Source organism: Sciurus carolinensis, chromosome 13, assembly GCF_902686445.1.
Source record: "Sciurus carolinensis chromosome 13, mSciCar1.2, whole genome shotgun sequence".
In the NCBI taxonomy this organism is placed as follows: Eukaryota; Metazoa; Chordata; class Mammalia; order Rodentia; family Sciuridae; genus Sciurus; species Sciurus carolinensis.
In genome coordinates, this window is record NC_062225.1 from 5,518,574 (window position 1) to 5,535,525 (window position 16,952).

The 16,952-nt window shown below is 56.0% G+C and overlaps 1 protein-coding gene across 9 annotated transcripts in view; it reads left to right on the forward strand.

The window, feature by feature from the left end:
* The window catches only part of Kcnip3 (potassium voltage-gated channel interacting protein 3), a 74,882-nt gene extending 59,624 nt beyond the window's left edge, over nt 1-15,258 (forward strand). For 3 of the 9 annotated variants that reach the window (XM_047523471.1, XM_047523469.1, XM_047523472.1), the window contains 7 exons: nt 6,119-6,243; nt 6,593-6,662; nt 6,883-6,953; nt 11,274-11,381; nt 11,929-12,033; nt 12,682-12,744; nt 13,387-15,258. In XM_047523471.1, the coding sequence (XP_047379427.1) occupies nt 6,119-6,243; nt 6,593-6,662; nt 6,883-6,953; nt 11,274-11,381; nt 11,929-12,033; nt 12,682-12,744; nt 13,387-13,434 (590 nt within the window). In that variant the 3' untranslated portion in view covers nt 13,435-15,258. Of the gene's footprint in view, nt 1-6,118; nt 6,244-6,592; nt 6,663-6,882; nt 6,954-11,273; nt 11,382-11,928; nt 12,034-12,217; nt 12,505-12,681; nt 13,357-13,386 lie in introns of those variants that run through there. The other 6 variants (XM_047523467.1, XM_047523466.1, XM_047523468.1 and 3 more) reach the window with 4 other exon arrangements.
* The last annotated feature ends 1,694 nt before the right edge of the window (nt 15,259-16,952 follow it).

The following is a 16,952-nucleotide window of genomic DNA, read 5'->3' on the forward strand; positions in this document are numbered from 1 at the left end:
TATCTGAAAATGACTTTATTTCACTCTAAGTTGACTGACATTTTTTTCTTTCAACAATTTAAAAGTTTGTTCCATTGTTTTGACCTCTGTTGTTTCTCATGAGAAGTCAGCTGTCTTTCTCATTGCAGTTCCGTATGGTTCCCCTCCGTGCTGGCTACTTTATTTATTATTTGTTTATTTATTTTTAGGCTCCAGCAGACTTTATGAACTGAGTGCTCACAATGAATCAATCACTATTCTAAGTTTTCTCCACCTTTAATCTCTTTTAATCCTCACAGAAACCAAATGAAGTTCATCCCATAAGTCTAGACTGTAATTTTTTTAGGTACAAATATTGAACAATATTTTAAGGGACTCGGAACTGTTGAGAACATTTGTGATTTTAGAACAAAAATTCAAGCATGATCACTGGCTACTTTAAAAATTGCCCTTTTTTGGGCTTGGGATATAGCTCAGTTGGTAGAGTGCTTGCCTTGCATGCACAAATCCCTGGGTTCAATCCCCAGCACCACAAAAAAAAAAAAGAAATTGCCCTTTTTTTGTCCTTAGTTTTCATCAGTTTAGGCATGATGTTCTTTTGATATGTCTTTCTTGAGTTCCCTGAATTTCTTGGATCTGTAGATTGATATTTTTAACAAATTCAGGGAAACTTTGACCATTATTTCTGCAAATATTTTTTACATCCTACTTTCTCTTTCCTCTGCTCCTGTTTTTGTTTAGTTTTTGTGTATTTTTTACAACAGTCTTGTTATGTTACCCGACCGGACTGACTTCAACTCATGATCCTCCTGTTCCGGCCTCCCTAATAGCAGGATCACAGGTGTGCACCACCTCACCCAACCAGTTTGCTTCTGGTATCTTAAATACATACATGTTAGGCTGCTTGATATTGTCATTAATACTCTTCATGATGTCAGGGTTTTTTCTTTGTCTTCAGTTTGGATAATTTTTATTCACATGTAAGTTTATTGACTTCATCTTCTGTCATGTCCATCCTTTTTTTTTTTTTTTACTTCTTTTAATTTGTTCTAATTAGTTATATATGACAGTAGAATGCATTGTGACACATCATACATAAATGGAGTACAACTTCTCATTCTTCTGGTTGTACATGATGTAGAATCACACAGGTCATGTAATCATATATGCACATGGTGTAATAATGTCTGATTCACTCTATTATCCTTTCTACCCCTAAGCCCCACTCCCTTCACACTCCTCTGCCTAATCCAAAGTACCTCTATTCTTGTCTAGCACCCCCACTTATTGTGAATTAGCATCCACATATCAAAGAAAACATTCAGTCTTTGGCTTTGGGGGATTGGCTTATTTTGCTTAGTGTGATATTCTCCAGCTCCATCCATTTACCTGCGAATGCCTTAATTTCATTCTTCTTTAAGGCTGAGTAATATTCCATTGTGTATATATACCACATTTTCTTTATCCATTCATCTATTGAAGGGCATCTAGGTTGGTTCCATTGTCATGTCCATCTTAAACTCATCGAATGAATTTTTGTTTTAGATTTTTTTGTTCAGATTTTAAACTTTTATTTCACTTATTTTTTATAATGTTATTTTCCTACCAAGATTCCCATCTGTTGCTCTTTTCTTTCCTGTAGTTCTTTCAACATGGAGCAATGGTTGTTATAAAAATCTGATAATTCCTCTCACTCCTTTACCTTTTGAGTATAATCACGTTTTCCTGCTGCTTCTCATGTCTTTTAATTTTTTTATTATATGTTAAACATTATGAATGTTATGTCCTATGAAATGATATTGTCTAAATTATAATACTTTTTTTGGTACTGGGGATTGAACTCAGGGACACTCAACCACTGAGCCACATCCCCTGTCCTATTTTGTATTTTATTTAGAGACAGGGTCTCACTGAGCTGCTTAGTGCCTTGCCATTGAGGCTGGCTTTGAACTCTCGATCGTCCTGCCTCAGTCTCTGGAACTGCTGGGATTATAGGCAAGTGCTATGGCACCCGACTAAATTATAGTATCTTGATGTAAATCTGTTGAATTTTGGCAGAAAGTTAAGTTACTGACAGATTGCTTGATTTTATTTTGTACTGGGATCGAACCCAGGGGTTGCTTAACCACTAAGCCGCACCCCCAACCTCTTTTAATGTCTTATTTTGAGACAGGGTCTTGCTAAGTTGCTTAGGGCCTCAGTGAGTTGCTGAGGCTGGCTTTGAACTCGCCATCCTCCTGCCTCAGCCTCCCGAGACACTGGGATTACAGGTGTGCACCCCATGGCGGCAGATGGCTTGATTTTTGTAGAATTCATCCTAGGCTTTGTCCCCAGAGTAGGTGCGTGTTTGTTTTGAGCTTAGGCGTAGAGCCTGCTCTTCCTCAGGGCAGGGTCCTTGAGCTTCAAGCCCGGCCTTTCTGGAACCTCGTCTCCACCCTGAGGTGCTCAGGTGGGATCTCCATTCTGCCTGGGCCAGTTCTCCAATGGGTCCCATCCCTGCTGACTTCTGATATGCCTCTCAGGCCTCCGCCCCTTCGTCCTACCTTCCCGCTCCGGCAGCTGCCTTCTCCTGGCCTCTGGCCTCCATGCGTTTCATCCTGCAGCCCAGCCTTTGGTCAAGACCCCAGGGAAGCCGGGCCCAGGCCTCCGCGGCCCCTCCCCTCCAGGACCCTGCTCTGAACGGAGCTGTCCTCCGCCTGACCAGCTGCTCCTTAGCGCACCCACTGAGCCGCGGTCTGGAAAGTGTCACCTGGCAGCAGTCCCTGGAGGCCGTGGCGCTCGCTCAGGTTCCCCGCCGGCCACACTCGGCTTCCCCCAGTTCCACGGTCGTGCGCAGTGGGAAGGTGAGCCGGGCGCTCCTGTCCCGTCGCGAGCGACAGCAGAAGTCGCAACAGGCTGTTTGCTTTCGTCGTCGCTCAGTTGGGATCGGACTCACGTGCAGCAGACGCGGAGGTCCCACGGGCCCCTGGGCTGTGGCAGCGTGCTCCCCACTCCCGCCTGGTCCCTCTCAGGGCCACTGGCCGCCTGGCTGGGCCTGCGCCCACCTGGAGCAGGCCGTGGAAACTCTGACCCCTGCTGTTTCTCCTGGGGCATCCACGTTGTGACACGTATCAGGGGTTCGCTTTTTCTAAGGTGGAGAACAGCATTTCCATTATAATAATGTGCCCCATTTCCAGGCCCCTGTCGATTGGTCACTTCCAGCTGGGGACTATGAAATCAGGTCAGTGGCCCTGCTCCTAATCCCAGCTGGTAGGAGGCTGAGGCAGGAGGGTGCCAGCTCAGGTCAGCCCCGGCCACTTCATGAGACCCCATCTCAACATAAAACTAGAAATGACTAGGGCCGTGGATCAGCAGGGTCCAATTCCCAGAACCGTCAAAAAGTAAAATTAAGGCAAGATATAAAAAAGAACAAAGCTGTTACCCATTTTCTTGTACAAGTCTTTTGTAGACAAATATCTTCACTTTATCTTTGCTTACCTCGTGCAAGTAGGTCGAGGTTGATGCAGGTGACTGGGCATTTTTGCATTGTGGATGTTTTGTTTGTTTGTTTTGTGTTTTGTTTTGTTTTGGTTTTGGGGTTTTTGTTTGTTTGTTTGTTTGTTTGTTTGTTTTTTGGTACCAGGGATTGAACTCAGAGACCCTGGACCACTGAGCCACATCCCCAGGCCTATTTTGTATTTTATTTAGAGATAGGGTCTAACCGAGTTGCTTAGTGCCTCGCTTTTGCTGAGGGTGGCTTTGAACTCTCGATCCTCCTGCCTCAGCCTCCCGAGCTTCTGGGATTACAGGTGGGCACCTGGCTTCTGCATTTTGAATTGGATTATTTTATTTCTTTGATCAACACTGTCAAGCACTTTTCTTGAGTTGATTGGACCTTATATATCTTCTTTTGTGAAGTTCCTTGTCTTCTGCCTATTAAGAAAATGGAGGAAGTTCATTACATATTCTGGAAATGAGTCCTTTATGATCTGGCGTCTGTGACTTGCCTACTGAGTTTCTCGATGCCTTGATTGGTTTTCCTTTCAGTGTGTTTTCTTTTTCATTGTTTTCTAACCTTATTTTCATTGTGCTCTTTGTTCTACTTACTTTGAATTTACTTTGCTCTGCTTTCTCTAGATTTTAAAGCTTAGCTCTAGAAGCCTTGTTACTGGTTTTATACCTGTCTTTTTTCCAGTAAAGGAATATAAAACTACACAGTTTCCTGAAGCACAGCTTTAACTTCACCCAGCAAATTTTGACACGTTGTGTTTCCATGGTCCTTCAATTCAAAGTTCACCTCGCGGTTTTTCTTCTCTGGCCTCTGAGTTAGTTAGAAGTACATTTTTTAATTTCCAAATATTTGAGACATTCTAAATATCTTGTGTTGAACTTAACTTATTGCCATTGTGGTCAGAGTCTGTTTTATTTCCCTGCACCTGATGTAGCTTGGTGACCACAGAAATGTGCACTTAAAAAATGTGTATTCTACATTTATTCTATAAATACCAATTAGGCCAAATTGGTTGATAATAGCTTCTAAATCTTTCATATCTTTACTTGTGCCATTTGTTGAAAAAAGGATGTTAAAGTCTGCAGCTATGGTTTTGGGTGATCTGTTTCTGCTTTCAGCTCTGAATTTTTTTGCTGCATGTATTTTAGCGCTCTGTTACTGGGTGATAACTACTCTATTTCAGATTATTCTGTCTTCTGGTATCATTAGGAAATGCCCGGCTTTCTCTCTTTTCCCACTTGGTCTCTGAACCCGTCTGCGTCTTCCTATGAAGGGGATCCTTTTTGTAGATAGCAGAGAGCTGGATTTTGGTTTCTGATCCAGTCTGAAGACATGCCCATCTGAGGGGGGAAAGGATCCAAATGGCGGAGGGAAAGCGGTCAGGAAGTGGGGAGAATTCTGGAGCCACGCGACTGAGTGGGTCCGAGGAGCCGAGCCCCTTCCCAGGCAGAAGGTTTGCCTTCACCAGAGACAGAGGAGGGAAAGCAGGGTCTGGGCCCCGTGCAGGCAGCGGGCAGGGGTGCTGGTGGGAACTTGGGGAATTTCTTGTGGTTTCTGCTTCCTTGGTGAAGTAGGAGGCAGCCTGAGGGTAAAGGCGGGGAGGAGGCAGGGAAACCTGAAGAGAAGGAAGACGGGAAATAGTTGCTGTGGAGGCTGGACGCGAGCCTGGGCGGCGCAGCATGGAGCAGGTCTGCACCCGGCCCAGCACAGCCAGGCATCAGGCCCTGGTCCAACGGGGCGGAAAGCCCCTGAAGAGCGCCCCCTGCAGGGCGCAGCAGGCGCGGGCTCTGCGGACCATCCTGGGCTCCCGGTCTGCACCTGCGCGGGGAAGCCGGTGCTTTGCCTCGGGCTGTCCCTCCCAAGGCAGTGCAGTGACGTTCCCAGGGTGAACCGATGCCCAGCAAGGCGTGGGCCCTGGATGCGCTCTTGTTCACGGCTTTATTTATTGTGAAAGCGTTGCCATACCAAAAGAAATCAGGAAGCTGTAAAAAAAGAAAAAGGAAGGAAGGAAGGAAGGAAGGAAGGAAGGAACCACGAATAGTAAAGACTGCCTGGAGTTCCCTCTCCCCACCACGGTAGCCATTGTCCCTGTTTTGTCTTCTTTTTAATGAAAAGGTCTGGTCCCTGTCCTGTGGTCTGGAGAGCTGACCCCCTCCCCAAATAGGAATAACAGCCTGTGGCAGATGTGGCCAGACTGCAGCATGTGAGTTGCAGCGGGCCTGAGGAGCACCCCCACTCCTGGGCAAGCGGGGAGAGCCTCCAGGAAGGGATGGTCTAAGGAGGGCCTCTCGAAGGCCCAGGGTCCCTCTTGCCTACTCTGCTCTTTTTCCTCCGGTCTCCCCTTATCAGTGCCTCTCTAGGACAAGACAGCTCCCACTCCATCCCACTGTGTGAGGGTAGGCACCCTGAGAGGGTAGGCACCCTGAGGTGAGGCAGGTGGGGACCCAGTCTGTCAGGGAGCAGGGAAACCATTGGGCACAACTCACCGAGCATGCCTTTCAATCACAGTCCCACCATTTGTTCAGTGCACAGCCTGTGTAACCTAGGTGGTAGTCATGCAAGGAGAGTCCCTCAACCCCCATTTCAGCTCCTGCACTGGCACCTGCCCACACCACATGTCTCTCCCTCCTGGGTCTGTGTCCCTTCCAGATAGCAGTGACAGTGAGCTGGAGCTGTCCACAGTGCGCCACCAGCCAGAGGGGCTGGACCAGCTGCAGGCCCAGACCAAGTTCACCAAGAAGGAGCTGCAGTCACTCTACCGGGGCTTCAAGAACGTGAGTGTCCCCTGTGTGCGGGAGAGGCCCTGTGCCCCCGACAGGCCCTGGAGCCTGGCTGCCCCGCCCAGCCCAAGTGAAGGGACCCCGGCCCAGGGAACCTCCTAGAAACTTCTGCAGAGCACAGAAGTACTGCAGGGGCGTCCACGGAGCTCAGGTGTTGTGGACAGCAGCCTGGGGGCTTGGGCAGGCCCCAGGGTGGGCACTGTGAAGGCCACTGTGCTCCTGGCACAGGGGAGCCAGCCCCGCCAGGGGAGGGTGAGGCCAGGCGCTGCGAGGTCCAGCCTGGTGCAGGGCTTGTCCGGCGCGGGTGTGTCCGGCACTGCGAGCGGGGTGATTCCCATTGCAGGAGTGTCCCACGGGCCTGGTGGACGAGGACACCTTCAAACTCATCTACTCCCAGTTCTTCCCTCAGGGAGGTGAGTCCCCGGCCAGGTGGGCGGGGCTGCTCCAGAGCCCCTCCCACCTTTGCTCAGGGAGGGGACCGCTGCTGGCCTTCCCGAGGCCTGGTGCTGCCTCTGTCCCTTTTGAGGAACTCTTGCCCCAGGCAGAGCTGGGACCCCCTGGTGGGGTGGCCAGGGTGGGGGTGGGCTGCAGGCAGCCGATGTCCCCACCCAGCCTCGCCCTTGCTGTCCCCAGATGCCACCACCTACGCGCATTTTCTGTTCAACGCCTTCGATGCCGACGGGAACGGGGCCATCCGCTTCGAGGTAGGTGCCTGCGACCCCTGCCACCCATGGAGAGGGCCAGGGGGCTGGACCTTGCCGTCCAGGTCCCCTGAGTCTTCTCCTCCTTCCAGGAGCCGGCTGCCAGCTCTGCCCTCCAAGGGTGCTGCTCCCGACGGGAGCTGGCAGTGTGAACGTGGGCTTTAAAGGGAGGAGGTTTAACAGCGTCCTGGTGACAGGCGTGGGATGTCATGCTCCTGGCCACTGTGTGAGCAGGCCAGAGACGTCCAGAGAACAGCCCCAGTGGGCCGCAGGCCACCCTCCCAGCTGGAAGCAGGGAGCGAGGCCCAGGGTTCCCCCGGGGCCTTGGCTGCTCTGCCGGGGGCTCCTCCCAGCCTGGCTGGGGATCGGTTGAGAGAGGCCCCATCTGTGGAGCCTGAGCCCCTAAAAATAGCTGCAGGCGAAACACTGAGACCTCTTCGGAGAGGCCAGCCTCACTGCCAGGAGAGCAGCGATCGATCTGCAGCGCTGGGGGCCGCGGGCGCCAGCCCTGCGGAAAAGCTCGCTCTGCAGGCCCCGCGCCGGGGTGATGCTAACCGGTCGTAACACCACCCGGTTTATTTTTACACTGTGTGCTGGCCACACGCGGACACAGGGGACGCCCGGGCGGGGGCAGCCCCCGGCCTGGGCCTTGCTCAGTGACCACAGTCCCCCACAGCGCTCCTGCTTGCTTTCAGTGTCACCCAAAACACCAATGCCACAGCACGCAGGGAAAGTCACCCGCAGAAGGAGTGAGTGGGGGGTTCCTGGCCTTCCTCCCGCCCCCCTCTGTGGCCGGTTTCCCGTGTGGCCTCTCAGAGGCAGCTGGACCTCGGGAGGACGAGCAGAGGAAGGGGGCCCAGAGCCACAGCCCCGGGCTTTGCAGCACAGGTTTTTGTTTGTTTGGAAATGAGATGGCGGAACATTTTAGCAGGGCCCTTCTGCATGGGGGATGCTCAGGAAGGTCATGGTCATGCTCCCCCCAGGGAGCTCTGCGGGTCCTTGGAGGTAGTCGGTGGTGGGTCTTTGTGGGAAGGGGTCTGTCGATGAGCTGGAGCAGGTGCGGAAGCCGCCCTGCTGGCCACTTCTCAGAAGGCCGTCCTTCCCGATATCTTCTCGAATGTTCCCTGAACATCTCTGCAAGTGAAACGAATTCCCCTGGCTTCACATGGATCCCTCCAGGGGCCTCCTGACATCAGCGCTCGCCTCCCGTGTCCCTCACAGCCTGTCCTTGGCACACAACAGGTTGGGATCCCAGAGGCAGAGAAGGATCCTTCCAGGCAGGGGCTGCAGGATCGGATCCAGTGAACACACAGCCCTCCTTACTTCCAGGCTTCCAGAACCTTCCATGCACCCTTAAAATGGAAATCGAGTCAGTCTATCAGTACTTAGGGTGACCCCAATCCTCTGAGGGTGCTTGGAGACGAGGCACGCACTCCTGACAGTTTACTGGGATAATGAAATATCGTAACTCCCTCCCCTCACCAAAGTGAGATCCAAAAAAGGAAAGAAACTGCAGAGCCAGCGAACCTCAGACAGTCCCCTGCCCGCCTGGGGTCTGGCACCTGCTCCAGTCCCAGCAGGAGGGAGCCTGGGTGGGCCTCCGCGGCATGGAGGCCGCCCTCCCCAGTGAACGCGTCCCCAGTGCTCCGCGTCATCCGGTCCTTTAACTCCGCCGGTTCCTCATGCCGGAGAGGTCTGACGTGTTCAGAACAGCTCTTGACGTGGGTGCGTCTCAGCACCCAGGATGCAGACAGGCAGCGAGGTTGGACGCGGCCTTGGCTGAGCTGTGCCTTTGGAGAGTACTGGCCAGCACGTGCCTGGAGGGCGTGGGCACCTCTCTGTTACCACCCCCCCCACACACAGTAAACTGCTTTGCAGGCCATCAGCCAGGCTGGGCATCCCTGGCCATGATGAGTGTTGTTGGTGGGGGCAGCTGGCCACCTCAAGTCACCCTCAGCCCCTGCTGTCTGCCAAGCACCTGCCCTGGGCTCTGCAAGGTGCCCTTTGTGTACCCTGGGGCCTTGCCTGGAGACCTAGGACTGCGGGACCACCGTGGGAGCCCTGCACCTCCCTGGACATGGCCTCTGGGACAGCGGCAGAGCAGGGGCCCTGCTAGGACAAGCTCCTGGGTGTTGGTGACAAGAGCAAGGAGTTACAATTGGTGACAGCCACACAAGACACGGTGCCATGTGGCCAGAGTCTTAGAACAGCCAAGCACGCCGACCTGGGCTGGCCACACTGGGGGTTCTGTGTGTTCCCCTTGCAGATGAGGCCCATCGGGGCCTGGCTAGGGACATCGTCACCTCTGTATCAAGTGCTAAGGGGCACGGCTTGGCACATTTCTCGGTTGTTAGAAGCTGGCCATGGGAAAGGGTGGTGCTGGCACCCCCAGGACCCACCCGAGAAGCATGGGGGCCAAGCAGGACCCCACGCCGTGGCCTCCCCCGGCAGAGTCCGCGGGACCGCAGGAGGTATGCGCTGGGAAAGGCCGTCATCAGCCGCGCTGTGCCTGGATGGCCCCTCCTGACCCTCTGGTTCAGGTGTGTCTTGGTCCTCTGTGGGGGACGAGCCGTCGGCCCTTCCTGGGACAGGCACACCACCCCCCACTCTCCAGCAGGCTGCTTCACCCAGCGACATGAGTCACCCACAGACTCCCTCGTGGCCACTCTTCTTTCCCGATCTCGGACCTGCTGCCCTCTTCCCTCTTGTTACAAAGCTGGGACCTTCAGAGAAACTGAGGCACTGAGGAGACCCCCTCTTCAAACCCTGACTCTTGCAACCAAGAGTCAGACAGATTCCAGACCTGTCACTCAGAGTGACAGGCATGAGTCTACTGAAGGTACAGGAGAAGGGAAAGGGGACACTCTCAAGGGAGAGAGTGGGTCCTGTCAGAGAGGACAGGGACAATGTGCCTCTCCTGCACTTCAGTTTTATTGGGGATCCCAGAGAAGTTTCCAGAGAGTCCCACCAAGGGCCACCTCTTGACTTTTGACTGAGAGTAGGGTGACATCAGACTTTCGAGTCCCCACTGTTATGGCAACTCTAGGTCACCTTGGCCCATGCTGACCGGTTCTACTGGATTCTTAACCATACGTTCTTATAGATCTTATGGTTAGGAGGAACTGTCCTTATCTTCCAGAGTTTCAGGATCTGGTCCCAAAAATACTCCTCCTTCAGGGTAACTTGGGTTCCTCTGATCAGCATTATCTTGGGCCTGCATTTCTCCTGCAGGGAACAGGGGGTTTGCTGAGAATGTGACCTAGCCTGTCCACTGAGGCCAGGCGAGGCTGCAGGTTAACTGCTTCTTGGAAAAGAGACCATATGGAGGTTGCGCCATGGGCCAGTGTGTGGAATACTCCCAACCTCACGTTCCCAACATTCACATCTGTCTACAGATGTCCCTACAAGAGGATCCACCCTCTCCCTTGAGAGTGTTCCCTTTCCCTCTTCCTATCCCTTCAGTAAACTCATGCCTATTACTCTGTGTGACATGTCTGGAATCCTTCTGACTTGGTCACAAGACTCGGGGTTTGAAGAGTGGGTCTTCGTGGTGCCTCAGTTTCTCCAGAGGCCCCAGCTCCATGACACTCTGGTTCTCCCTGGAACCCCTGCAGGCCTGCCATTGGAGGGGACCTGCACAGTCCTCCCTTCTGTTTTCCAGCTCTTTGTGGAAGCTCCCACTGGCTCTTCCCGCCTCCTCCTAAGTCTGTCATCTTGCTTTCTTATGTTTAATTCCCAAGAGCTCCTTCTTGTTTCCAATGTTACCTCTTTTTGTTCAGTAGTATCCTGTTCTTGTTTTAGGGATACAAGATTTCTAATTTCTGACTCTGGTGGCTTTTGTTAAATTTTTTCTCCTGTGATCATTTTGGCCTTCCAGATTCTTTTCCTCTGTCCCCCTTAGTTTTTTCCTCTTGCAGAACAGGCTTTCTCAGATCCAGAAAATCTGACATTTCAGGGGGAACTAAGTCCTCTGGCACTGCCCTGTCCCTCCGCGGCTGGTCATCCCCCACCCCCACTCCCCAGGGACAGTCCCTTTCTTTTGAGCGGCCCCGGAGGAGCCATGGAGCCCAGACTTCAGAAGGTGGGGACAGGACGTGTCCTCCACCGGCTGCCATAACGAGTTGGCTTTGCACAGGAAAACCGTGTGTCTCGTCAGTCATGGCAGCACTGGGTGGGGCACAGGCCTGGCCAGCAAGGCGCACGCGCTCTCTGCCAGCGGAGATGGGGGCCGTCAGCCCCGCTTGCACGGAGACCCGCCCTGCCGGAGAGCCGCCCAGTGAACGGGGTTGGGGTGTCACTCCTGCGCCTCCGTCTCCTCCGCAGGACTTCGTGGTCGGACTCTCCATCCTGCTGCGAGGGACGGTGCATGAGAAGCTCAAGTGGGCCTTCAATCTCTATGACATTAACAAGGACGGCTACATCACCAAGGAGGTACGGCCGGCCTGCACCCTTGTCCCCTCACCACGCCCCGCTGGACAGCTCTCTCCGCCCATTCTGCTGCTGCCACTGTCCTGGTGGCTCTCAGGGGGCAGTCCTCCTGTCCCCCGCCCGGTCCTGGACACCTGGGCACAGAGTGCGGTTTCCACCGCACATCTTGATCCAGCCCAATGAGTGTTCTTGGTCATCTATGCTACAGAGAGGGTCAGGAGGGACATAAGGGGACCTGGCCTCGGCCTCTCCCAAGAGAGACGGTCGGTGTGGTCCCTTAAGGCAGAAATGCAAACAGGTCCAAGCTTTTTTTTTTAATCTGAAATGGCAAATGACACCTCTCTCCAGCCTCGCAGAGAGTCAGAAGCCGGTGCTGGGTGACCACAGAGGTTGCGCCCTTCTCTCTCTGTGGCTCTCAGGGCCTCTCCTGCTCATTCACCACCCCCTAGAGGTGGCACCTGTCCTTTGAAACAGCCCCCTCTTCTGAGGCCCTGGAAGCCTCCAGGTGCCCCAACGGGCTCACGCCAGCCCTTCTGTCCCCCGCTCCCAGGAGATGCTGGCCATCATGAAGTCCATCTATGACATGATGGGCCGCCACACCTACCCCATCCTGCGGGAAGACGCGCCCCTGGAGCACGTGGAGCGGTTCTTCCAGGTGAGCCGCGCCGACCTGGCACTGGGGAGGGAGCCCAGCTGAAGGGGCCCAGCTTGCCCCCCGGCCAGCCTTGGGGGGCCCACTTGCCCCCGCTGGGCCTTCCCACTCCCCCGGAGGTCCAGCCTGGCTCCCCAGTTGGCTGGTGGTCACAGTTCTGACATGCGACCCCACTGAACCCCCTCAGGCAGGCTGGGGCCCGTGGGTGATGGGGCAGCTGACATGCCCACCACGCTCTGGTGCCTGGTGGCAGCACTTCCAGCAGCTCCCGAGGGCCTGGGAGACGGGCGGCCTTGGGGCCCACACAGCAGAAGGAGCCCAGGGCTTGAGACCCTCGCCATCCTGCGCCCATCACTCCAGCTGCCCTGGGTGCCTCCCAGGGAGGTGAGGCTCAGACGAGCAGGGGAGAACCGGAGGCAGAAGCCAGGTGGCCCTTTGGGAAGCTGCTGAGCAGGAGTGCCGGGCGCCAGGCAGGTCAGCCCGGGGGTGGGAGGTGGCCGGGGAGGACCACGTGACATGCCCAGGGCAGGGGTAGAGGAACACACTGGGATGAGGGAGCTCACCACCTGCCCACCACAGATCCCTCAGGCTGGGGTCAAGGACCGTCCCTGGTCGGGGACAGACTCACCTGGGATATAACTTGGGTTTCAGAAAATGGACCGGAACCAAGATGGAGTAGTGACCATCGACGAGTTCCTGGAGACCTGCCAGAAGGTAGGTGGTGCTGGGGACTGGGTGCCAGGAGGAGGTGGGCCACCCAGGCCCTCGCCTCACCCACATGCTGGGCCTGCCACGGCTGGGGACCAGGGAGGATGCCGTGGGCATCCCAGGGCCCTCCCCATCCCCCGCCTGCTCCTGCCAGCCCACACCCACCTGTGAAGACCCTCCCTTAGCCCTGCCCTCCTCGCACCTGGAATCACAGTGGGCCGATGTGGCCAGCAGGAGGGTGAGCAGCCCAGTGACCCTTGGGACAGGGTCACACTGGGAATGTACCCAGAGCCTCCCCAACACTGCAGCCAGAGCACCCTCGGGGCAGGACGCTGGGCCCCACCAGCCTCACACCGCCTCTCTCCCAGAGCAGCTGGCTTCTCCGCCGCCAGCCTGTTCAGGACGGGTAGCCAGGGATGTCTCTGTGGGTCGGTGACCAGGCCCACCTGCAGCCAGGCCTGAGGGCTGCCGACAGGCTGTGCCTGGATGGCAGGGGTCTCGGCAGCCCTCTCTGCTCCTCAGCACCCGCGTCGCCCAGCAAGACAGACTCGCTGGCTTGAAGCCACCTGGGTGGTGGGGCCTGGACCCCTCCCCTCGGCCCCACCCCGTGCACCCGTGCCTGACCGGGTCACTGCTCTCTCTGCGCAGGATGAGAACATCATGAGCTCCATGCAGCTGTTCGAGAACGTCATCTAGGGCGTGTGGTGGGAACCCTGGGTGGCCGTTGCCACTCCTCCCCCAAGAAACCTCAATCCTGCCAGGAGCAGCCTCCGTGACAAACTTTTTTGTAATATATTTGCAAAAAGTGAGCAGTGTGCTCCTGAGACACACACACACACACACACACACACACACACACACACACACACACACAGAGTTCCTCGGAGCTGGCAGGAGGGGCCCAGCCCCCACCAACCTGTGTCCTGGGCCTGTGGGGTGAGGCCACTTCCTCTGGCCACTACCTGGAAGGGGGTTAAGAGCCCAGGGTGGGGGGACAGCATGGTCTCCAGAGCAGAGCCCCCCGTGAGTCCCTGAGCCCTCCCCCAACCTCGCCTCCCAGGGGCCTGGCCCCAGGGCTCCTCTGGCCTCCCCAGCTACTCCTCGCCCAAGGACCTGCCTCCCAGGAAGCCTTGCTGCAGGACCCTGGCAGGACCAGCTGGGGGTGGGGGGCCTAACCAGGGAAGAGATGGCCAGGGGTCAGAGCCTCTGCTTCCTAGAAGTGCTTCCCTAGGGTCCTGGGACCCTGTCGCTCCGCCCACCTGGAGGAGCTGGGCTGTGCAGGCCACCCACTGTGAGGCCAGCTTGGGCGGGAGGGGCCTGTCTCCACTCTCCTCCCTTCTGGGAAGCAGCGGGGGCTCTCACCGGGCTTGCCTCTTGGAGTGTCAGAGGGGACTGTCTGTCCCCCGCGCCAGGCAGGAGGAGCCTCCCCTGACCCCATTCCTGTCTGTGTGGGAACGCAGTGGGTGCCCCAGTCCTCCTGGCACCAGGCTCTTCTCCCCAAGGTCCTCTCAGCTCCTGGGGGCAGCCACAGGGCTCCGGGACTGGCAACCAGGGAGCGGGCATGCTGGGAGAGGCGGGCAAGGACTTCCCTCCTCTCCTGCGGCCCCTGCCGGGCTGAGCGCCCTCCGGGTCTCTGTGGCCACCCTCACCCCAACCCTGTACACAAAGCACAAGCACCTGTGGCTCGGCCACCCCAGGGGAGCCAAGGACGCTGAGCTCTGGGTCCCACAGCCTGGATGAGGGCAGCCCTGGGGATAAGCTCAGGGGTCCCCTCGTGCCTCCGAGCCCCCGGGGTCCTGAAGCCCATTCCCAGCCCAGATCACCAACATTCAAAAGCACAAACCCAGGGACCTGCTTGGCTGGGCTCTGCCCTGGGGATGGAGGCCCGTGTCAGGAGGCTGGAGCCAGTCGTGAGCACCAAGGAGCCCGTGGCACGTCAACAGAACCTTCAGAAAGAGAGAGGGGCTGCCCCACCTGCCAGGCCCCCTGAGGGGACCCTGTCCCAGGCACACAGGCCCTCCAGGGGACGTTCCCTCACAATACATTCCATCCAACGGCTGCTGCGCCCTCTGCTCAGGCCTGGCTCCAGGAGTCCCTGGGTATCCCAGGAGGCTGGCCCCAGGGTGAGTGGGGACCTCGGAGGAAAGGTGAGACGACCGAGGCTTGGGAGCCCTTGGCACCCACGTGCAGGTGGGCTGCCCCCTCAGAATTGCACTGACACCCCATCTCCAGTCTGACTGGGGGGTCCCCTCCCCTCCAGGAGGGCATCCGCTTCCCTGGCTCAGGGATTCCCTCCCCGTTCCCCGGCCGGGCCCTTCTAGCTGGTGTTGCTGCGCTTGTAGGGGCCGAGGCCACGGGAGAGGGTGGCCACGGGCCCTCACGCCCTCGCCTCATGGCTGCCCGTATGGCTGGGAGGGCTCTGTCTCCCACGCTGGGACACAGGCCGCGGCATGTCTGCATGGCAGAAGCGTCTCCTCGGGCGCGGCCTGGTGGTCCCTGTTCCCAGCGCCCACCCATATTCTGTCCCATATATTTTAATAAAATAAACTTGAGAAAGGAGAGGGACTCTCGCTGGCTTTATCTCGACTCTGAACTTGGCTCTGGGCCCCCGTTTCTGCTACTTTTAGTCACGTGCAGGCTGTGCTGACGAATGCTGGCAGCTGGCTTAGGGGGAAACACCCTGAAGCTCCCAAGTTCCCCGTGTGACATGGCCAAGGTCGAGTCTGGAAGAGACGGGTGTCCACGGTGGCCCTGGGGACCCTCCAGCAGGAGGCTACACGTGAAGCCGGCAGAGCAGCATGACTTTATATACATATGTATTTAGGTGGACACAGTACCTTTATTTTTTTTATTTTTATGTGGTGCTGAGGATCGAACCCAGGGCCTCAGGCGTGCTGGGCGAGCGCTCTATCACTGAGCCCCGCCCCAGCCCCCAGAGTAACTTCTTGAGGTGCCAAGTGTGCTTTGTCCCCTGAGTGTTCTTTCCCGGTTCCAAATCCGTCAGTTCTGGGTGTCCCCGTGGCTGGAGGGTGCAGTTCACAGGGCAGAAGGGAGCAGGAGCCCGGAGACACCTTCCTTTCCTGGTGTTTATTTTCTGGAGTGTAAACTCTGAGGGTTCCGCCAGGGGACAGGAAAGAAATGAGCCTGCAGGGGAGAGAGGAGGCTGAGCCAGGCCCCCACGGCAGATCGATGGCCAAATCAATGTCCCTGCTGTTGTTAGAAGCTACTACCTTTGGGGGCGGTTTTGACACATAAGTAGATACTGGAATAACAAATCAGGAAAAAAATCTTCATGATCATTTTATTAGATGCAGAGAAAGCATGAAAAACACCCCCCACACACGCACTTACGATCAAATCAGGACTGGTAGGGACCCTTACTGACCAAGGGTCCCTGGGCACGTGGCACTCATAGCCCTGGGGTCAGGCACTGGTGTAGGCTGCCTTGACCCAGCCTTGTCCCCAGTGAGGACGGAATGGTGACTCAGCTCTGGCTGACCCCAAAGCAGCAAGCAGGATGGGGGTAGGTTCAGAGTGACGGATGGGATGTGGACATAATATCTGTGACAGACACAGGCTGTCTCTGGTCTCATTTATACACTGCAAACAGAACACAGAGGAGGGGACTCCCTCCTGCCCAGGGCGAAACACCCAGCGGTGGCTGAGTACCCAGCTGGAACACGGGCCACGGGCAGGGTGCGGCAGGTGGGCTTGGACCCTTGTAAATGGTCCATCTGGAAAGAAGGACTAGAATGAGGACCGTGGGGCAGCTCTAGGGGACCCTGCATCAGCCCTGAGAGCACAGGGCTGCCAGTAGTTCACAAGCACCCTGTGACATAGTCATCAAGGGTGGTGGCCCTGAGGCCAGTCTGCTGGAACTCAAACCCCAGTTCACCATGCACCCGCTGTGTGACCCTGGGCTGGATGCACAGTCTCTCTGTGCCTCAGTTTCCTCAGCTGTGTGACAGACACATGTACAGAGGGTGCGTTACAGAACCAGGGCTACATGAGCACAGGTTCAGGTACCAGATTCAGCTCCCACGGAGGAGCTGGGCCACCTGGGTCCCGGACATTTTCTCCTCCAAGCGCTGCTTCTGTGAAACTTGTCTGCTCTCTGTCTCGGCCGCTCTGATGTCCTGCGCAGTCTTCCTGCTCCACATGATCCTCTTTCTCTCTGGAGGGTGCACTCCACTGACCCCCCCTCCCCAGGACCC